Source organism: Alosa alosa, chromosome 18, assembly GCF_017589495.1.
Source record: "Alosa alosa isolate M-15738 ecotype Scorff River chromosome 18, AALO_Geno_1.1, whole genome shotgun sequence".
Taxonomy (NCBI): Eukaryota; Metazoa; Chordata; class Actinopteri; order Clupeiformes; family Clupeidae; genus Alosa; species Alosa alosa.
The window spans coordinates 26,114,584-26,138,274 of record NC_063206.1 but is presented as its reverse complement, the minus strand read 5'-3'; the positions used below and the strand labels follow the sequence as shown (position 1 = coordinate 26,138,274).

Below are 23,691 nucleotides of genomic sequence, written 5' to 3'. Positions count from 1 at the left end.
TCAAATCAACAGCAACACACGGATGTGTTTAATATAGGGCTGTCAATCGATTAAAAAAAATAATCTAATTAATTACATACTCTGTGATTAATTAATCTAAATTAATCGTATATATGATTTTTGCTGTGAAAGTATTTTAAATATTTAAATTCAAATGAATCATTGAATAATCAGCATTAGTGACATTAAAGTTCAAAAACTCCATTTCTAGAAACACCAAATCCAAGAACGATGGAGCGAACTACCAAGGTTGCTACCAAGGTTACTACGCAAGTTAGCAAACAACGCTTTCTAGAAACGAGCCCCAGATCTGGTCTTCGTTGACATCGCAGGTGATGTCCTCTCGGGCTAGGCAACGGGGAAAATATCACCTTGTGGGCCATATGCACCCTTGAACTGACCCCACCTCACTGTCTCTGCATGCCCCTTCCATTGCTTGCAAAAGAGGCATGCAGGTATGTGGTTGGTGGTCATATACTTTTCATTGGCACACAGAAAATAATTCTTCGATATGGTTTTAGAAATGGGGAGTAAAGGGGCAAAGGCAGAACTGTACACAGGTACTCAATATAAAAGTGCACACTTCAACAGGTACACAATAACTTACCTGAAGTCTATTTGTAGTGCTAAGCCTCACACTGATTGGTGTTTAGTTTTCTCTGTAAGTGTTTTCAGGTATATGGGTTTTACCAATTACCAGATGTGCTTCCACTTTGAAAAGAAGTGTTATTTCAATGATAACGGGATATTTCACTTTTGGGTAACACTTTACACTAAGGGTACATGAATTATCATGAATTCATGCATGAATTAATTCATGATTTATGCATTACTTCATTCCTTAATATCTTTATGCATGAACAACTCATCAATTAAAGCATTAGGTACGGTGGGTACATCATTATGATTTTTTAAGCATGATCATCATAATTACATGGATTTAAGGTTAATTACTCATGAGTTCATCATGTTTGTGGCCCCTCAACAAGTGTGAACAATGGCATGTGTTTAGAGAACTGCACAAGTTGAGTTCAAATAAGAATTTGAGGTGTGATGACCACATTCTTGGCAGAAAAAGAAATCATCATAATCATTCTTGATGATGATCAATAAATCATAAATCATAATGATGTGCCCACCATACGTAATGCTTTAGTTGATGTGTTGTTCATGTATGAGGTCACAAATGGCAGACTATGAACTCATGTAAATTTCTGATGATTAATGAGATATTATGTAAGGAATGAAGTTATACATAAATCATTAATTATTTCATGCATAAATTCATGATAATTCATGTACCCACTTTTGAACAAGGTGCCTAATGTAAGAAATTGTGTGTAGTGTTTCACAACAAGTGTGTTGTAGAATTGCAAACAATGTGCAAAGTAGAAAAATGGTTTAAGCTATGGTTACACAGTGTTTAAAGCATGCTACAAGAAGTTTATGCATTGAGACTTTGGTCTGAGCTTTTGATTTTAGTGTGTAGGCTAAGCAATGGAAAAGAACTGTAAACAACCACAGACATTCAACTTCAACCTGCGTATAAAAAATGCACAGTATATCTTGTATTCATAACTCTTTGTGTGGTTTCTGAACATTATTTCTGGACTCAGTATAAAGTAATTTCAGTCCAGACAATTTCCTACCCTAATAAACCTGACTGCATTCCATCTTCAATGATGTATCCATCAGGGTCTATTCAGCATGAAATAGCCAATCAAAACCAATCATCTCACGACTGAAGTCAAGGTCAGACAGCACTGTCATATTATGCCACTCCAAGTAATTTACAGAGCTATTGTGTCTAAATAAGATCATACTTGTATGAGTTCAAACATCTCCACCAAAGTAACATTGATTTAAAACATTAAAGTATGATTTCCTTTCATTCAGCTTCACTGACAAGTCTGACTGAATGCTTCACTTCTAATAATAAACAACTTCTGCATGTTATGTGGACATTTGTAGATAAGTTTTAAATGGGGAGCTGTTTAGCATTTTGAGTGTTTGCAAGTTTTGCCACCTGCAGTGGAAGAAATGATTAAGACGGAATGTCTTCTTCTTCGGAATGCCTCTTTCTGATCGCCAGAGTCATCCTCGACCCAGTAAGGATATCTCTCCAGCCCCTAACACACACACACACACACACACACACACACACACACACACACACACACACACACACACACACACACACAAATCCATATATGTATATATATACTGTATATTTATATTACCCTACTCTACAGCACAGGAGGGGAGTGCACGACAGGTGAAAATGAGAGCGATTTATCAGTCCTCGCTTCAGACACGATAATAAAATAAAAGCAATCCACTTTGTAAATGCCCCTGTGATTTGCGGCCCTGTCATGTTCAATCAGAGTGCCCAAGAAATGGTACCAACACAGGAATACACTATGTCTTAACAAAGCAGCAATCAAACATGCTGTTAGGGGACTGATACTGGTGATGTTCGGTGTGCTTACTATAATGGACCCTTATTCAGCTTATGGTGCGTACTTCTATTGCTTCAATGAGGACTGACCGTTTCATGTGAAAAATGCAACTAAATCACATTTTGTTAACTTTTTGTAACACAATTTGTTACTTTGATGTATGTGAATGATACTCTACCACAGTGTTTGTGTGTGTGTGTGTGTGTGTGTGTGTGTGTGTGTGTGTGTGTGTGTGTGTGTGTGTGTGTGTGTGTGTGTGTCACCATTGAGTACCCTTCTGCCTCTCTCTCCGGCAGCTGTGCAGCAGAGTGTGTGCACAGGCGTCCTGTCCAACTTGGCCTTTGATGGCCGCTGTGAGGGAAATGAAGCCGGACATTTACAGTGTGCCCGTGCAGCTGTGTCTGTGTGTGTGTGTGTGTGTGTGTGTGTGTGTGTGTGTGTGTGTGTGTGTGTGTGTGTGTGTGTGTGTGTGTGTGTGTGCTCGACATTAACAGTGTGCCCGTGCAGCTGTGTCTGTGTGTGTGTGTGTGTGTGCTCGACATTAACAGTGTGCCCGTGCAGCTGTCCCCACAGTGGTTCATTTTCTCTCTCACACACACACACACACACACACACACCTTTCTTCCATTGGAGTGGGTTTGATTGGAACACTTCAGCGTTTGTGTCCAAGTAGCCACAGTGAACATCTGGCGCAGGAGGAAGATAAATCTTGCCTTTCATTTAATGTTCTGTGTGTGTGTGTGTGTGTGTGTGCGTGCGTGCGTGTGTGCGTGTGTCACCCACAGGACTACAATGATGAGATCCGACAGGAGCAGCTTCGTGAGCTCTCCTACTTGAACGGATCAGAAGACTCCGGAAGAGGGAGGGCAGCACGAGGGCGTGGCCTGCGGTTGGCGTCAACGGCAACCACAAGGTGGATGTTTGTGGCATCATAATATGTTTTTTGTGTGACTGTTGCTATAGACCCTTTCAAGAGAGTTCCATTATCAGCATCATAGTTGGCCCCACAAGACTTCCTTTTTAACATTCCATATGTTATCTTAATTCAGAGGAAGTAGATTGGGGCCCAAATAGAACGTTCAAGCATTGTTTTTGTTTTTATTGTTGAAAGGGTCAATACATGTTTCACTTCGATCAAGGATTTTGGAGTATGGACTTCTGGACTGTAGACTTGTCAAATGTGACTCACAGGTTCAGGAGTTTCTCCCCCAAGACGTAGCGGCTCAGAATAGAATTACCAAATGCAATTTTGACTCAAATAACTGATTCAATTGGGCATGAAACGCACCCTGAATAAAGTTAAGCCTGAGCTGTAATTTACATAAGGTTTTAATGCAATGTCTGTAGGTTCAACATATTCCAAAGGCCCAAACACGAACTGGGGAATTAGATCGGGCAGTTTTACCACCAAAAGCCTTTCAGTGAAAGTGCCTGAGTCAGCCGTCCTTTTAAGAGTAGCCCAGCAGTAGCTGCAGCAAATCTTCCTTTCATGTTAATGGTATATCTAAAACCTCGAGATCCTCCCGATCATTATCCTTCTATTCCTAGAAGTCATTTCATGGGTAAAAGCATCATGTATGCACAGATGTAGTAACTTAAGATATTTTTACATCAATCCCTTGTGTCTCCGCTGGGCTCTGTGTTTTTTGTACCCACTTATTCTCTGAATCTTTTTCATAATACATATAGTGCACATTGCATGTATAATTGATGCCCTTTTTCATATCTTGAACAGGCCGATGTTCTATAATTTATATTTCATACACTTTGCTCCCGCCATGTCGGTGGTGTCTCAGATGATAGTCTCTCCAGGCTTGCTCACGCTAAGTGACAGCTTGCTGTACCTCAGGAGGCAAGGGAGCACTCGAGAGCTTCTTCTTCCTCCTCCTCTCCTCTTCCTCCGCCTCGGTGAGGCTGCCAATTTTCCAAACCTGAGCTTCAGCACCCCCCTCCCTTCCCCTAAACTTCCTCCTTATGTTGCAAAGAGAAGTGATTACTGTAAATGACCCTGAGAAATATGCACGCTTAATGCGGCCATAACTCCCGCGCCGAGCATCTATTTATTTTCGGGAATATAATCGACTTCAATAGACTCGAGCATCTGCTAGATGACAATGTACCATCATTTTTTTAGTCTGTCTTTTCTCATATTGTCTTGCTTTAAAAAAAAAAACTGGAGTCCTTCCAGATTTGGGCTGTTACAGCCAGGGAGAGGAGCCACAGAGATCCCTAGCCTTTGCAATAGCCCTGGCTCCAGTTATTAAAGCGGAGGAACCATCCCCAAAGGAAGTGAACACATTTCAAATGACTGTACTGAACTTTCAGCATCCCCTGTGTACTCAGTGCTCTCACAACATCTATCAGAAAAGTATAGCAGCGTCCACATGAGAATATGTGTGCATTTTATAGAAGCGTTAATCATCGGAACCATTCATTTATGCATTTATGCCCTTGAATCCTTTCATTTACTCCCCTATGTGAGTCTATGTATGTCAGAAATATTAGCTTTTTTCAGAAGGTCTTGAGTGGATAGAGCCTTACACAAGCATAAAGCAAGTCTTTAGTGCTGTGGGAGACATCTATTTGAAATGGATGCTGCATTTACTGTGTAATGAGCTTCTTTGGGTGAAACAAAAAGACCAAGAACCCTACTTTAAATGAGGGGCAAACTACAAAATTACTCAGTGAGAAAAATAACAACAGTTAAACAACAAACAACAGTTAGTGCATTGCCTGCAAAAGCGTGTGTCTTGCTCAAAATGCTTTGTCTCAAAAGCAAATATTTATACCAATAAACTGTCAATGCAATCAAAATGACAAGTCCTGATACCATTGTTTATGTCAAGATAGTACATTTTTGTTGTCAATTTGACAGTTTACTCTGTAACTATTTTCAAAACTAGTCCTTCAAAAGTAGGACTATTCAGCAGGTCACCAGTATAGTGCATTTTGACCAACATGACAACATTAGCAATTAAACATTTAGAAAACAGCAGACATTTGTACAAAATCAGTTGAATGGATGTACTAAAGCATTGCTGTGATAAGTGATAAGATGATAGTGCTGATTATAGCAGTAATATTAAACTTTATCTAAGAATAATTAAGAATACCGGTAATCATTTCCTATGTAAGTTTAGATGTAATCTAGATGTAGATGAACAGTAAACAGTAGGTGACACTAAAACATGACGGGGATGGTAAATGTTGTTCCTGCTCTCTGCGTCCTTCCTCAGGGGTCGAGGAGGAGCAGTGCCCCCTCCGCCTCCAGGCCGAGGAGCAGCCGCTCCAAGAGGCGCAGTGACCACACGCACCTCCCTCCCGGCGGCTACGCTAGCCCGAGGGGCCCCCACACCGAGAGCCAGGGGGGGCGGCACGTCCACGCCAGGGTACAGGGCCCCTCTCCTCCAAACCACACAGGAGTCCTACGACGACTATGTAAGTCCTCCCCCCCCACACACACACACACTCACACACATACACACAAACCACCACCACCACGCTAAGCTACAGGGCCCCTCTCCTGCAAACCACGCAGGAGTCCCACAACGACTATGTAAGTCAGAATCCCTCCAACACCCACACACCACCACCACAAACACACACACACACACACACACACACACACACCACCTCCACCACCACCACCACCACAACCACCACCACCACAACCACACACACTCACACACACACACACACACTCACACACACACACATACACACACACACACACACACACACACTCCGCACACACACTCACGCACACACACCCACACACCACCACCCTGTCATACTCACTGTTCAGTCACTTTTGCCTCCTACGCCATGCCATCTCGAGTTTGGAAACAGAGTTCAGACTTGACATTGGGTGCTCACTGTGTTTATTTTTTGTATTCGAGATTTTTCGCAGTTAGCGTGATGTTTTTTTGTGTGCTTGCTGGTCTTCAGATGTGCATGTTTTTTGTCACTTCCCTTATCCAGCCTGACTTCTGTGAGAGGAGTTGGATGAAAACACGTCAGAGCAATGCAAGGGAAAATATCACTGGGTGTTCTTTTTACTGACAAAGTAGAGGCATGCTTCTTTGATGTTCCTCACCGGAGGTTTCAGTCTGGTTGGGGTTTCTGACAGGAAAATCTGCTGAAGCTGAGCTGAGATCTGCTGAGGGCCGTTGTAAAAACCCCCTGCAACGCAATGCAATGCAGCAGCTGCTTTATTTGCCAGAAGTTAATGGAATGAAACAGTTCTGATGTAGCTGTGTCCTCCATGTCACTGAAGTTTTCTGAGTTAAAATAGGTGGATAGGTCTGTGAGTTTGTGTGTGTGTGTGTGTGTGTGTGTGTGTGTGTGTGTGTGTGTGTGTGTCCCCAGGCCAATCATCTGGTAAAAAGTTTGGATTTATGCGACTGGAGTTCATGAACATTTAAAACAGTGGAGTTGTCCAACATAAATTGACCACACAAAACATGATACCCACTTATTTGACTATTCTTCTACAAATAGTGTCTGTCAGGGAACGAGCGAGCAAGAGAGAGAGAGAGAGAGAGAGAGAGAGAGAGAGAGAGAGAGAGAGAGATGGCAAGAGAGACGGCAAGAGAGACGAGTGACATATCGGGCTTCTCTCCGGGGAGCGCAAGGTCGTTTTCCACAACAGCTGAGCAAGTGAACATAAAATTCCAACCTAATGAAAAAAAGCAACACTGCCAGAGAGCTTTAAGGGCTATGCAAAAAAGCTCCAGTGTGTATGTGTGTGAAAATGAGAGAGAGAGAGAGAGAGAGAGAGAGAGTGTGTGTTTGAGAGAGAATGAGAGGGAAAGTGTGTGTGTGTGTATGTGTGTGTGTGTGTGTGTAACTGCAGATCTGAAATGCAGTTTCATTACCAAACCAGAATTGGGTTTTGATGGAGAACCTTTGTGTATGTCTGGAGTGGCCAAAAAAGCCGGACATTTTTCTCCTCCGTAATTGCGGCTCAGGAAGGTAGGTGGGAACCAGGAGACAGAGACCGCAGGGATGAAGGGACCCAGAGTTTGCCCAGAACACTCACTCTTTCTCCACCCTCGTCCCTTTCCCTTTTTGTGTCATCACAAATCTCACTCTGCCACGTCCTCCTGCGCAAGACACACACACACACACACGCCTACGCACACACACACGCACATACGCACGAGCACACGCACACACACACACGCACAGACACAGACACACACACACGCACACGCACAGACACACACACACACGCACAGACAGACAGACACACGCACACGCACGCACACACACACACACACACACACACAGACACACAGACACACACACACACACACACACACACACACACACACACACGCACAGACACACAGACACACACACACACGCACACACAGACACACACACAGACACGCACGCACACACGCACAGACACACAGACACACACACACACACACGCACACACGCACAGACACACACGCACGCACAACACACACACCGCCCCTCTCCGCTCACCTTATTATCCCAGCTTCCTGTTTGAACGTTCACAGTGTGTTTCATGCAACTCTGGAGAGACCCACAGTTTCACGCAGACCTCAGCAACAATGAGCCACTTCAAGATCTCTTTAATATCATTCACTCTGCGTTCATACCTCAACATTCCTGCCTTTCTCTCCAGTTCTCTCATTCATTTTTGAACCAGCTAGCACGGTGTAACCATAATTCAATACATTCTATCCAACGTAGCGAAAATCAGCAGGGGACCTTTGATATCTGCGAGCTTTCAAATGAATTAGTTTGTGTACAATGAATACTGGTGAGCCAATAAGCACTCTAATCTTGTATCAGGAGGGTCCTTTGGGGGCTTGTTTTGATTGATAGACTCTGTCAAATTGCCAGTCCACCCGTATAGAATTGATACGAAGGCAATGGTCGTAATCGCACCTGTTTGGGCATTGTATTGATTCATAATGTCAGGGCCTAATGGACTGGGTAAAGAAGAGAGAGAGAGGAGAAAAAAGAAAATAAGCTGTATGTATGTGTAGCATACAGTAGAGAAGAATGATTAAGCAGGAATAAGGAGAGTGAAAGACATTGACGGAGAGTCACTTTACAAGGCTAAAGACGGGGACCTTCTTTCATTTCGACGCCTCTCCCAGTCATGCTCCATGACCATCATTACCCTTACAGAGGCTTCCCCTCAGTCTTGTTCAACAAATTCTTTTGGCTTTTGCTTTTGCCATCACACTGTGTCCTACATCTGTTAAAATCACTACCCAGCATAAGACGTCAGCATGACCTCAGTGCCAACAATTCAACTGAGGTTTTCATTTTTTTACAAATCAACTGAGGTTTTTGCATTTTTTACATGTGTGTAATTTGTCCAGAGCTCCAGTTTCTCTCTCTCCAGACACTTGCATTGTTATCTCATATGTGTAATTGCCCTCATTATATATGCATATAATCTCTCCTATATCTCCATCCTACTCTCCATCCCTCTCTTTCCTCTCTCCATATATCTCTCTATATATATATATCCTCTCTATCATATAAATCCTCCATTTCTCAGATGAGATTTTCTCAGTGCCTCTGATGTTTTTCTCACGGCCCGCCCCAACACATATGAATAAACATATGGGTTTGATGGCATTGTTCTCTTTCTTTTGTTTTGGCTGAAGTGACACACTGGAATCCAGTTAATTACAGCTCTTATGCAGATCACAGAGGCTGAGCCAGGCTTGCTTTCCTTGTCTACTTTTTGCATATTATTTCTCTCTCTCTCTCTCTCTCTCTCTCTCTCTTTCTCTCTCTCTCCCCACAACAATCCTTTCTTTTCCGCCAAGCCCTCTTCACTTCTTCGCTGCACTCCTGTCTTATCTGTAGGTTTTTTTAAGAGTTCGGACTAATTAGAGAGACTGCTCTTGTTTCTTGCTGCCAACAGACGGCGCCGCTTTTTCGCAGGAATTAGGTTCCGATAGCTGTGACTCACAGGGATTTGTTTCTGATATGCACTCTGATGTGTGCATTAAAATGCTCTGAGAGAAAACAATAGGCCAATGCTGGCTCAGCAACTTAACCAACTGGCCTTGCACATTATTTACACAAGGGCATCGCTTTGTCCTTGATCCTGAATCCTTATTTGGGTTCTGTATGTTTTTTGGCACATAGGCTAGTTTCTTATTAAAGCCATGGGCCATACTGTATATTACAGTAATTAGATTCCTCTATTTAGAAATGCTGTGGCCAAGAAACATTGAAATCCCTATTCAGTGAGTTTGAAGGATTAATGAGATGCCTGGACAAATGTGAATAAGTGAACCGTGAATGTGCATGCTACTCTAAGCTTAATGCAGCATATGGTAATCTATGTGAGAGTTGCATACACCAGGATCTCCATCCATATGAAGAACCAATATTACAGAAGAGCACCATAAAAACCCATGCCACTGTTGCAGCATGTGCTCCCTGATGCCGTTTTACAAGAGAGTACTATGGACCCTTTCAAGAGAGTTCCATTATCAGCATCATAGTTGGCCCCACAAGACTTCCTTTTTAACATTCCATATGTTATCTTAATGCAGAGGAAGTAGATTGGGGCCCAAATAGAACGTTCAAGCATTGTTTTTGTTTTTATTGATGAAAGGGTCTATAAAAATGCATGGCGCTGTGGCTGTGGCTCCCTGGTCTAGCCATATGTGTCTGTGCAAACAGAGAGTGTTGTGCCTACAGAGCTATGCTTATGACGACTCGATGTATTAACGAGGAGAAGCAGAATCTGCGCCATACTGTAAGTGCATCGTGCGAAAGGTTGTACGTTTAGTTAATTTAGCTCATTTCTCCTTGTCACTCTCAAACGCCTCCGGAGGAGTCAAGTGGTGCGCTGCTCAAAAAATCATTACGCAACAAAAAAATCTCTCATCAGCCATCGATATGACACTGAGCCATGCCGCCCACCTCTGTGCACTCTTCACACGAAGCCTGATCCCATTGAAGACAGCCGTGGTTTTAAGTTGTGCTGCAGGTTCACCTGAACCATTCGCATGAGCACAGTAATTGCTTTTTAACAATAGGCTTGGTTACATCGCTGAGTTGACATTTCTGAGTCAAACTAATTATGGAAATGGAATTCTCCATGCAGAACTGCACTCTTTAATAAAACAGATGTAGGACACACACCTAAAGTAGATTGTTTAATAATTTCATACACACAGAGAACGATTGAATACCCAAGGGCCAAAGCTTCATGTCTTGGTTTCAAGGATTTGTGAACTGTAGTCATTTTTTCCCTGAGCTGTGAGAGAATGAAAAACGTAGGCAATTTCCCATCTTCCATTACACCAGTGTGACAGTGTACTGAATATTATTATTAAATTGGCTCTGGAGATGCAAGGGCTGACTTTGGTTTATTTTATATTTATTTCATTTTTAGAGATTCAAGTTGTATGACATATATGCAGATAAATGAAACTTAATGGAGTTTTTTTTTTTTGCTTCCTTTGTTTGGATATCAAATTTCTTGCTGGGAACGAAGGAGGTTTTTTAATCAGGCAATATAGAGGCTAAATTCCATTGCGGACATGTTTGTGTCAAAGCTGAACCAAGTAAAGCAAATTAAGTCTCTGTGGAAAATATGTTCCCTCCATTTTAACAGCAACCACTTCACATCTCATACATATGAAAAATGGAAGTCATGCCACAATAGCTTACTGCCAGACTGCATGAATTAAGGCATTGGTTTATTTCACATTGACATGTTAAGAAGACTCAGTTAGGTAGTAACCTTTTTTGTTTTGTTAATATTTTAGTGCTCATTAGATGAAGAAGTTCTTACAGTGAGTAACCAACATTTAAAGACATTGTAGTCCTTGGTGCAAGAGAGTTATGTGTTAATTACAGTAAACACCCTTAGAAATGTGTAAGATTGAGAGTTCATCACCAAGTGGTATTTATTTGTTTATTTATTTTTTTCAAGCCTGTTGGCTTGATTCACCTTGGCGCAGAGGCAGCCACTGCATATTAACTGGGCGAGTGAGAGGTGCCATCAACACCTGTCACTCGGCAGACTCCAGACACCTGAGGGAAAAAGTAACACCTCACCTTGTTTGCTCTTTAAGGTTACCGAAGCAACAGTAACACAGGAAGGGCAGCAAATCTCATATTTACACAACATTTTAAATTTAACCATGAGGTGTGTCTGTTTTTCATAGCACTTCGACTGCTGTTTATGAAGCATTCTGTGTTTTATATTATATATAGGACGCAGATGGAGGAAATGTCATACTTCATAAATGCCAGCGTATCAGACACAGTGTGCAGATATCTCTCTGCTTTTTTTATTATATATATTTTTGGGGGGCTTTTATGCCTTTAATGCGACAGGATAGTGGAGAATGACAGGAAGTGAGTGGGAGAGAGAGTCGGGGTGCGATCCGGAAAGGACCACGGGGCGGGAATCCGCGGGTACCCGGGATGTACACACACCTGTCTAAGTATTAGTATTAAGTATATATACTCTTTTGATCCCGTGAGGGAAATTTGGTCTCTGCATTTATCCCAATCCGTGAATTAGTGAACACACTCAGCACACAGTGAACACACAGTGAGGTGAAGCACACACTAATCCCGGTGCAGTGAGCTGCCTGCTACAACAGCGGCGCTCAGGGAGCAGTGAGGGGTTAGGTGCCTTGCTCAAGGGCATTTCAGCCGTTCCCACTTGTTCGGGGCTCGAACCGGCAACCCTCCGTTTACAGGTCCGGAGTGCTAACCAGTGGGCCATGGCTGCCCCCATATATGTCTATACTGTACATGTACACACACCTGTCTATACTGTACATGTACACACACCTGTCTATACATGTTTCTAGTACTCTAGAATGAGGTCCATATTGCCAAATGCTACATAAGCCAGTCGGATGAACAATTGACCATCAAGCCTTTTGATTCAGCTCACACAGCAGAGGGTTTCGTATTAGCCGCTAACACATGGGGCTAGACTGACTCATTCTGTGGGGTGTAGGGGAAGGACGACTCCGATAACACAAAGCTAAGAGCCTCGTCTCCCCAGTCGCCTCGCTGAATACAGGCCCAGACAATAGGTGCCTGGGACTCCCATTTCTCCTCCCCTCTGCCTCCTGTCTGTGGGGAGCAGTGCATGTAGTCCACTGCCTGTCATGGGAGTCTGTGGCTGTCAATTGATAATGAAGCACTGTATTGAGGGCTTTCGGATGCCTACCGTCCTAATTACACCAAGCCGCAGCTTTCCACCCGTGTGTTAACACTTGATTTATTTCCTCTTTGCCCCGCTCAATAGGAGTGGAGTTAATTGGTTTTCCAAATGACTGTTGAAATGTAAGAATCAGGCATCACTAACTCAGAGCCACACTTGTTATGCGTGGTGGCTGGTCAAGTCCATGTTTAGGTCACCAAGGTGAGAGGTAAAGGTTGACGTGAATAACACAGCATGTCTGAGATATTGACAGCATTTGCATGGAACTGGACTTTGACTTTCAGTGGGGGAAACACAGTTTGAAATAGATTCCGTCTCTGGAAGAGAATGCAAAATTGCTGTGTTGTGAAGCCCAAATAATTACAGCTACTGCTACTGCATGACATGGATAATGCATTTGTATGAAAAGAATCCAGCGTTCTCCATTCACTCTTTTATCACTTTTTTCTCTTTCTCTCCCTCTCCTTCTCTTTGTCAGTTTATCTCTCTTTCTCTCTTCCTCATACAGACCAATGGCCAGGGTGCGATTTGTCAAAAAACCAGAGTGTTTTTTTGATGTTGATGTTGATGTTTTTTTTAACATTAAAAAACAAGCAAACTACAGGCCTTGGCCTAATTCTTTTTTAAGTTAATGGTAGGCTCTATTACATTTCAAACAGTTGAACATTCATCTTTAATGTAAACTAAAGAAATGAAACATTACATTTTCTGCGACGGCCACACCTGCAATGTGGGAGATGGCCTAATTAAGCATATGGGCCAATCACGGGAACATGCAGAGGATTTAAGGTGAATGGGCAACTTAATCAGACTGTAAAACGTAAGATAAAACCTAATCGATTAAGATTTCACATCATGTCAAAATAATTCAGCTAATAAGACTAAGTAAACAGTTTACTCTGATGTCGGACTTCATGTGGTCTTTTTGGCTTTCCTGTTAAAAACAGCACTCACCGACGCACTTATTCTTACTGTACTCTAATGTTTTTTTGTTTTTTTAAACTGTCCTAAAATTGTGAGAATTGTTCTAAAAACGTACTGTTTACCATGTTGTTAGTCGCTTTGGTTAAAAAGCGTCAGCCAAATGTAATGTAATGTAATGTAATGTAATGTTGGCGTCATATGCAGCGTTTTGCCCATGCAGCGTTTCTTTTATCCACATCTCTTCTAAACTTCTGAGCAGGGAACGAACGCACGTTTGGCCCATTAACAGCGATGAAGAAAAGACTGTTCAGTGTGGACACGTTCATTCTGTTGCGGTCATCAGTGAGGATGTGATTCACGACACAAAATCCACGTATACAATGTATTTATCTGCATGGGGACGTTCGCGAATTCCGAGACTGCCGACAGTTCAGGTCAGGTGAAAGTTAGTGCTAGCAATGTAGGCTTTACGTGTAAGAAAACTCTGTCACAACCCCCCACGAGGATGAAATTCATTCAGCGATTTGTTGGGGGGGATCAACCCCTCCTCTGTTTTTTTTACATCCCTACCATCCCCCCAACAAATCGCACCCTGCCAATGCACTTATACACACACATCCACACAACTCTCCACACTCTGGTAACACCAGAGACAGGTTAAGGCACAGTAGGGCAAGGGAGCAGGACACATGTTGACTACTTCCACACACATCAAGGATGTAGGGTTTCCGCCACAATCTCAAAACAAGCTAACAAAAGCAGCTCCAAAGTAGTCTGATGACAGCAATTGAAGCTGTCCAAATAACAGGTTCTTCATAAAAGAAAAGGCCGCCCACAGAGCTGACTGAGCAACAGAACAGGCCATCAGGTCTGGAGAGTCTCTGTTTAGTTTGCCACCTTTCCCAGAAAACAGGTCTCCTTTTGGATGGAATAGAACAGTCAATACATGTAGTCACTTGAAGGTTTAACAATGCTTTTCTCATATTTTATAATGTTTTTTTTCGGGGAAGAATGGCTGAAAGGCATCCCAATTTGGCATGAAACCATCAATCAGGGCAACGCTGAGCAAACTGCCACTAAATGTGGGGTTTAGCTCTGTTTTTCAACTTACTTGTTTGGTCCACTGTACAGTTGGATGCCAGTTAGGTGCTATGAGTGATAATACTAACAATCTTAAAGGAACAAGAAGATACACTCTTGAATGGGCGTCATCCATGTAAAAGCTTTCCTAAAGACAGATATTTTTTTGCTGCTTTAAAGTTGAAAATTGCTTTAGAAGTAGTGGCCTAAGAACCATCAGAATGGAACTATAGAGAGTTCCTCTTCAGAGAGTTTTTAAGTCGAACTCTGAAGACTTTTGCAGTCTCAAAAATTCTGTTAATGGCTCTAAAATGGCTCTAAATCAGTGTTTCTCAAAGTGTGTTCCGGGGACCACTGGTGGTCCAAAAGCGATCCCAAGCGATCCGCGAGCAGAAAAAAAAAAGTGGTAAAATATAATATGTGTTTGTAATATTGAACCAACTTGTATGTAAATCCAAACAGTTCTGCAACACTGTCTATGTAAGCTATGCCAGTTTGAATCATACGAATCCTCTGACACAATAAGCAAGGTGCAAAGGCAATAAGCAAGGTGGTTCAGTGAGTAGACCTATTGTGTAGGCTAATATACTGTTGAAGTAGGTCTAATTAGGTCTAGGTTTTTTTTAGCTAGATGGTCCGTGAGTTTCTTTTTTATTGGTCTCAATTTTCTTGAGAGTGTGTTTAAAGCAGAATGTGTGTTTAGTTTATTGTAAAAACCTCAAATAACATATATTACCTTATATTGTTGAACGAGGCAAGTCACTCTGTAAGTAAAGTCCATGAAAGCAAGTGAGTGACCCAACTTTAAATACATTTCAGATATATTCAGATTCCTTTAAATGCCTTGGGAATCTGCCATAGGGATTTGTGCTTGCAGGATATGTAGATATCTTCCTTTTTTCCCCTGCATGCCCACATTAACAAAATGGTCAGTTAGAGAAATGGGATGGTGTCTTGACCCTTTCATTATGAACGAAGACTAATAGAAGAAGCTGGAGGTGTTAGATCCCCCGGAACAACTTAATCCCTGACATAATCCCCCAACTTTAATTTAGTGTAATCCATGTTCATACTTACAGAACCACTGCAAACCTTGTGCAGAATGGGAATGTCGTTGGGGGGCGCGGGTGATGAAGAAAGAGCTTTAATACCAAAATGAGTGGGCCTTTCTCTGATAAGTCACTGACAGTAAAAGACTAGCACCATGTATTTAATTCAGCCTAATCAGCATGGAGCTATTACACTATTGTACTGAAATTGGTATTTGCTATCAGGATTGTGACGGTTCCACTTACTCGAGAGACAGTTAAGGACAGCAGTGGGGATTTTTGGGGGGTAGGCGTTGGTCATGACAGTCTTGTAAAATTGCCCACAATTTGAGGCACTAGTGGCTTAGACAGCTAAACCATTATTATGTTGTTACTATTGTTTTGGATGAACAATACTTGGTTGATTGTTTTTCAATGTAATTTTTGATTTGTCATTTTGCTTTTCATCCTTCACCACTGAGTGCAGCTGTCATGGGAGCTTTGACATAAACATGCCCATAGATGTATGTATGTGTTCCTAGAACTGTGTTTAAAAATATATTTCAAGAATGAGATGTGGGCTGGTGTTACTATAAGCTGTTACGAAAGCTTTGAAATTCTTCTCTTTTTTTGTCAAAAGTTTTATTGCTTGACAGTGGCAGACATACTGACAGAACGGAGGATCAAAACCCGAGAGATTACGATGGAGATAATGGTGATGGGCTCACAGACACACTGTGAACACCACCAAAATGATTTAAACTAGATCCAGTCAGTGATAAGCAAGTGGCTTCACCTTCCCAAATGTTTGATGAAGGCGATAACTGGGCGGAGGATAAACATGGAGACGGTGACAGCAAAAGGATTAACAGCATATGCAAAACAGCAGTGCAGCGTGACTGGAAGCTTAAGCTTGATATAACCTTTGAATTGTAATCAGGTTTCCTCTCGCCTTCTCTGTGCCGTTTCACATAATTGATTACTTAAGGATTTGTACCTAGGCATAATTACCTTAGCAGACGTACAGTAAGACATTTTTGATCTTTAGAGTCTCTCTCTCTCTCTCTCTCTCTCTCTCTCTCTCTCTCTCTCTCTCTCGTAGGGTTTGACTCGTTTGATGTAATAGATGTTCTAGATCTCATTATCTCGATGTGCAATGCTGAGAATGATTGGCTGGTTAGTTGGTATTCAAGCACAGAAAAGCACCTTTTGTTTTGTAAAAGGGGAATTAAAAAGAACAGAAAATGGCTGCCGAAACTGTCCCAAAGGTTAGCCACTTTATTTTGGGACATGACCAATAGAACCACTGCTCCTCAGAGCATGAATCAATACCTGCTGTTGGACAGCATTCAGCGCCCATGTCACTCAGCTCACTTAGGGAGTATATTTATGAGGGAAATTCCCTTCTCGACGTAATTAATCATTGATTTTTGAGGCTGAAGTGATTAGTGGATCCTCAATGTGAAAATCAAATTGAGTTGGGCTTAAGTTGACTGGCTGTCTTGGGCCCTTGTTCCCACCAATACAAGAGCAGAAACAGTGAGTGAAAGTGCGAGAGGATTTGGTGAAAACTTTGAATTGATCTGAGGCAGCCCAGTCCACTGACTGACTGAGCTTGGTGATGAAAGATCAAACAGACACAATAAACAATGGCTTCCAACTTATTAGTTGTTGTTTTTCCTCTCTCTCTTCTTTCAGAGTTATGATGATGGCTACGACGGAGAATATGATGACCAGAGTTATGATGCCTATGATGATACTTATAGTAATCAGTCAAAAAGGTATGTCCATTTCTACTGAGCTATTAGACAAGTTCACTGAATATATCTAGGGCCCCCTTTTGATTGTGAGTGTATAAATTACATTAAGCTAATGCTAAATCTCTATCCAAAGTAACAACAAATGAACTCATTGAAGGGGCTTTATGTGTAGTACAGAGCTTCTGGAGATAAGTGGTATCATGAGAGAGTAGCCCACGGTCCAAAATAGCTGATTAGCATGCTAATTTCAGTGGATATTTCAGCAACAGAAAGCATAGGCATTTTTACCTCAAACGGTTATTTCTTCACAATCTGGTGATATTTCCAGGTTACCTTTGAACAAAAATCCTTCCCAAAGCCCCTTTACCCCCTCTGCTGTTGTTAGTACCTTCATTTATTTAATTAAAGTTGGTTTCTGGAAAGTCAATCAATCATCCTTTCATGATCCTAGAAGATCAAGCCACCTTTCATCTTCTTCTCTTATCAGGCTACTAAATTTAGAGGGTAGCCATTTTAAATGGCCATTGTATTGCTTTTTGTGTAATTATTTTTACATGTTTGTATTTTATATAACTTACATAGACATTTCTTATTCTTTATGTTGCTTACTGACCTGTCTCTGACATACATGCCTGTGAGTTTGAAATGTGGGTATGGACTTGGTTAGCTGCAAATTAATTCACCCTTCGCTAAGTCCCGCCCTCCTTAGTTACTGTTGCTATGTCTGACAAGCTTTAGCACCCTGCATGTCTATTACATAGGGGGAGAACCGGGACTTTTCAATGAAATGTAATTTACAAAGACATCGTACCACACTGAAAGCTAATATTTTGTCACTAGCAACCTACATCTGTCCTCTGTCAAATACAGTTGGAATTTCATCTCTGAACAAAACCGTTCATGAGTTATTTAAGCAAAAGTCGAATGTGCGTTTTGTTTCATTCGACTCTCCTGGCCAGAATGAATGGAACAGGCATGGGGGACGAAAGAAACATACCATTTAAGCTATGTACTTCCTGACAACATATCATGAATGGTACTTCAAATAGGTGTTATTTTAAATAGATTGCTGATGGGCTATACATCTTGGCGAACGTCTGTTAACAACTTCTTGCCGTTATCGTGAAGTTATGGAAATATCATGCAATATGCCATTTTTTACAGTTAGAACAATATCCCAACTATATCATGTTTCTATTGTGTAACATGTTATTTCACTGTGTCTTTACGTGGGTTAGGGCACCACACATCCAAATAAGTGCCCTTCATGACCCACATGCTTTCAGTCTCCACAGGTTAACATGGCAAAACTCGAAAAGCTTGTCAGACCTCCCGTGCCTAGTGACGGGTTGCTAAGCCACAATTGGCCTGTGGCGGTTTTCGGGTGTGGCTTAGCGAAGGATGAATTGCCCCCATATGATCAGTGAAATTGTCTGAACTGAATTGTACTGAGCCGAACCTTTTCCATTTTAGCATTTCTGAATATTATGAATATGGCCATGGGACCTCTGAAGAATCCTACAACAACTATGGTAAGAGCCTGGCTTGCCGTTTTTATATACTTAACAGCGTCACACCATATGACACCATATGATTTCTAGTGTTTAACAGTGATTTAAGTTGGCTTTGGTCTGTGCATTGTCAATCAGAATGGCAGTGGTCCTTTCAAATAAAGCTGAACAAGAGTAGACCTTATATTCTCAGCACTTTTCTTCAGCTGTTTTTGCAGAATGCCCAGTTTTAGCCTTCTTTGAGACACGGTTAAAGATTACTGAAGACATGTTGTCAGAAGGAAATAAATCCATCCAGTTCTTGAGATTTGGATGTTTGCCACACTTTATCACTCTCTAACTTTGTATTTTTTTGCTAAAAAAAAGAAAATAGACATATACTGTGTATACTGTAGAAGCTGCATTATTGTTTCTTGGAATTGTCTATATGTGAACTACCCCAGTCAAGGCACTGTGTCCTCCACAGAAGGTGACGGCGCCTCTTTATCTGACTCAGCCGTAGCGTTAACCAGACAATCCTGGCTCAGCTCCCATCGCCTCCCAGAGCGACACTAATGTTTCACAGCCCAGAGATAAAGTGAAAAGCCTCGTTGTGTCGGCTGGTGCCAGACCACAAGAACCCCTTGGGAAGGAGGAGGCTGCCACGAGCAATGCCCTTCCCTACCTGGCAAAGGTAGTCTCCTGGCTAGGCTGCGGTAGCTACCAGGCCCTGGGCCAGCGGGGACCTGGAGGCTTTGGGCTGATGCCTATTGTGAGGGTGTTTTGGAGGCTGGCTGCTGGGCTCGCGTTTTTGCTTTTTGAAAGTGTGCCCCTCATAGGATTATGTTTGATACCCACCATCCCACTGCACTTGGCAAGGCTCCTGTTGTTTTTTTGGGGGGGGGTTGTTTTTTCTTCTGCAGAGGCCACTCGGCATTGTGGACCGGAAACCCGGTCATTCATTTCCCGGTGCGGTAAAAATTGAGGGCTGGCACACTGAAGGCCTGGGCGAAAAGGAGAGCAATGATTTGATTTCATGCTCCATAAACACTTTGTAGCATGGAACCCCAAACCTCTGTGTGGAGCCGATGGAGGAGTGGCTGTTTCATGTCATTTCAAGCGCTAACAAGGTGCCATGTCCTGCCAGCTTTCACTGGGACACTGTCTTATTACGCTGGGTTTGTCTAATTAATTTTCAGCAGCAGGGCTAGATTACACTGGTGCGACAACCTGGGCAACCTTAATTACGCTCCCATTTATCGAGTAAAGTTAACTGTGAACAAGAGAAATTGAGTATGTGTGTGCGTGTCACTTGCATGTGCAGTTTCAATCCAATCCATCTTTGTCATAAACCTCTGTACAATTCAAAGGCACAAGAGCTTATTATGGAGTCAGTAATCCAATTCATGTCACAATCCCTCAGCCGCCAGTTGCCAAAGTCTCTCACATATCCATTCCCAAAAAGAGTGATGTGATTTAGTGTCCCCAGCCAGCGGCCTGGCCAGCTCTCGCTTTGAAGGTTAAGGCCTATTTGCCCCGACGGTCGGCTGTTTGTTTTGTTGACGGCCAGGCTGGGCATGTTCTGAAAGCCTAATAGTGAATGGATTCCGAGCAAATTCTCTGCTTATGACAGCACAGGTCCTGGGCACAGCCTACCTGGATGACTTTCTTGTCCCCATACTGTTCATTTATATGTAGATATATGAGGTAGGGCATGATGCTCGTGTGTGCAGCATGCATGGATAAATGTTTGTCACAAACTATGGTAGTATACATGTACTGAATTTAATGATGTGTACTTTGTGCGAATGGGTTTGACTGATCAAAGTCAAACTGTGTGTTCGGTGCATTCAGATGGCCGAGGGTGAAAATGCAATATCATTAACATCGAAAATAGGGTAGCCCATTCATTATTGAAAGTGTAGGTATAGTCATTTTGACACGTTTGAGTGAGTGTATACTATAGTCATATTATGTGGCAATTTGTACTTTCACTCTTCATTTTCTTAAGTGAAGTGTCAGGCAATGCCGCTTACCTTGTTCCTGTGCTTGTGTGATGTGTCAGCTTGCCCTCTACTTGTTCCTGTGCTTGTGTGATGTGGCAGCTTGTACTTGTCCTCTACTTGTAGCAGAAGAGGACTGGACTACAACACGCCCCGCACCTCTAAAAGCCCCAGCAGCAAGGCCCGCAAGACGGGGGTACAGAGAACATCCATATGGTAGATATTGAAGGTGCTCCGAAACATTGTGTTATCCAACATGATCACATTAATTACTCTGACTCTTCAAAACGTGTTCATTGCTCTCTTCCTCCCTCGGCCGCCCCCCCTCCCTCCCACCTTGATATAGGACCCAGGAACCGTCCATTTAAACCTAGGCCTTGATCCAACCCACTGATTTTTGATAAGATGGACTCATTAGTTGAACTATGAGAGGGGAAAGCAAACAGTGAGATCTAAATGTGAAAAGGCGGGGTCCAAGCGCCAGACCCTGCCGTGAAATGCTGTCATTTTGGTTGTACATATCTGTGTGTTATTCGTAAACAAAAGCATGAAGTTGCCACATAACTTACGCTTACTGATCCTTTTCGTGATCCTGTTTTCATCAAGGCCAGATTGATTTATTATTATTAAGTGAAGATAACCATCTTGTATATAACTTCTTTTTTAATACTTGTTAATTTAATTATTTTAACTATTGCGTTTGTAAATTTAATTTCAATTTCGTTATTGGGGTAGAAAGCAGTCAGCTATGTATGTAGCTACCGACAAGTGCTCTGTTCTGTGTTAAGATGTATTTGTACATAAAACATGTAATAAAAGAACATAAAGCACAATGTGTAAGCTTCTCTAAATAGGTGGCCATTTAATTGTCAAATTGTTTGCCATAATTTGTCAATAATGTTGAAATCTTTCTCTTTTTTGTAAAATTAGATGCATTCCAAGTACTTGTTTATAGTAATAAATGCCTGCTTGGGTTCAGGAAATGGCTAAAATGTTTTCTTTTTTTAAATACGGAAATAAATTTTCAAAACTTTTGAAGTCATTTTGTGTAAGTCCAGACCAGCTACATTAATCCACTCAAGAGGCACCATTTTAATGCTAGAGCTAAATTGTTCATTGACTATTGATTAGTTCATTAAATGTATAACATGTTAATGGAAATCAATTGTTTAGAACAATAAATTCATTTTTAACATATTCTTTAAGCTTGGCCTCATTAAACGCCAATTTTGATTGACCAGCCTGCACTAGAATGTCTCTGAGAATGTTATGGCGATAAAGAGGTAAGGAAAAAACCATACTACAATAAGACTGTCTAAATGCCTTCTTACCTTTAGTGTTGGCCAGTATGCCCACGTTATATGTGCATACTGTCGCTATTCACAATCTGTTTCTAGACGGGGAGTGGGGTGCACTAAGATATCCATCTTTGTTCTCTGCTATCTCTGTCTTCTCTCCATCACTGTGAGTCCAGCTCAGTCTTTGTACTGTAATATCAGTGCTTTATAAACAATACCTCTGCTACTGCACCTGAAGGCCGGTAGAAACGTGACCTCTCTTTTGTGACTTATTAGACTTGAAGGCTGACGCACTAATTAAGAGACTGAAAGGATCACTAAACACTTAAGCAGGTAACCCCCCAATAATAACTCGATTGTTGCGTATGCCAATCATAAACATAAAGTTACTGACACTTAAAAAAGTAAACCTGTCCTGTCTAACCTCGAATAAGTTCCTTGGCCCTCTAAAACCGCTAATTAATGTTAACTAGAAAACTCCAAAACTGACTCAGTAACATACCATTTATATAAGAGACGAAGAATCGTGCCAATGCGATCAATAAAACAAGCTAAAACAAATGTTAAAGGCTGATATGCTAAACAAAAGCATTTAACCTGAAATCAAAAAAGATGAAATGGTTGTTTTCAAGTTCATGACAGCTTTTGTCCCTCCCGAAATTTGGTTTACTTTTTTGATAGTAACAATTTGTGGGATCCCATTGCATGGTAGTGTATTAGAGTTATGCATTTACATATGTCATGTTCCTTGTTCAGATTTCAATTTGGAGCAAGTCTAAGGAACATCAGAGACTTTCTGACATTTGTACTGTTTTTCTTAACAGGTGAACTATAATGCTTAGGAACACATCTAAGCAGGTAAGATTCTGTCACTTTCTTTCTCTCTTTTTCTTTTGTTTTATAACCCTAGAATATTACCGTAAAGGCAAACTACACTGACTTTAGGACCTCTCAGAAAGTGGCCAACCATATGAAAAAACCATAAACCATGTTAAAAAAATAACTTCTTCTAATTTCTAGAGTTTCTGAAAGCCTCTACAAGCACTGGTATATTAGTTTATTGCATAACATGAAACATGATCTGATGACAGACTGTTCCAAAAATAATAGTATGGCCTAAAACCTCGTTTTCCTTACCTAAAGATATTTTTTGTCTTCAACAACAAAATGAATGTAGAGTACAATAACACAGTCAATAAGATGTCACAGTTGTTACCACTTTAATTAGAAACTGCATTGAGACCATTTTAGAGCCTAAGAAACTATGCAGGTATTAAACTAACCACCGTTAGTTTATACCAGCACAGGGCTATGGACACAAAACCTCCTTTTGAATGTTCTAGTTCATAGAAAAATGTTTTCCCCCTTCTCTGGATATGCTATAGTCATGTGTTTTTATAGGCAGTAAGTCACTGACTGCCTTGACAGACTCTACCCATGTC

The 23,691-nt window shown here is 41.6% G+C and overlaps 1 protein-coding gene across 20 annotated transcripts in view; it reads left to right on the top strand.

The window, feature by feature from the left end:
- Window positions 1-23,691, top strand: part of khdrbs2 (KH domain containing, RNA binding, signal transduction associated 2) — an 88,548-nt gene that overhangs the window by 51,706 nt on the left and 13,151 nt on the right. For 11 of the 20 annotated variants that reach the window (XM_048269864.1, XM_048269875.1, XM_048269871.1 and 8 more), the window contains exons 5-11: window positions 3,245-3,372; window positions 5,696-5,897; window positions 17,397-17,479; window positions 18,932-18,990; window positions 21,078-21,167; window positions 21,298-22,582; window positions 23,074-23,107. In XM_048269864.1, coding sequence (XP_048125821.1) covers window positions 3,245-3,372; window positions 5,696-5,897; window positions 17,397-17,479; window positions 18,932-18,990; window positions 21,078-21,167; window positions 21,298-21,332 — 597 coding nt within the window. In that variant the 3' untranslated portion in view covers window positions 21,333-22,582; window positions 23,074-23,107. Of the gene's footprint in view, window positions 1-3,244; window positions 3,373-5,695; window positions 5,898-17,396; window positions 17,480-18,931; window positions 18,991-21,077; window positions 21,181-21,297; window positions 22,583-23,073; window positions 23,108-23,691 lie in introns of all 20 variants that reach the window. The other 9 variants (XM_048269879.1, XM_048269880.1, XM_048269878.1 and 6 more) reach the window with 7 other exon arrangements.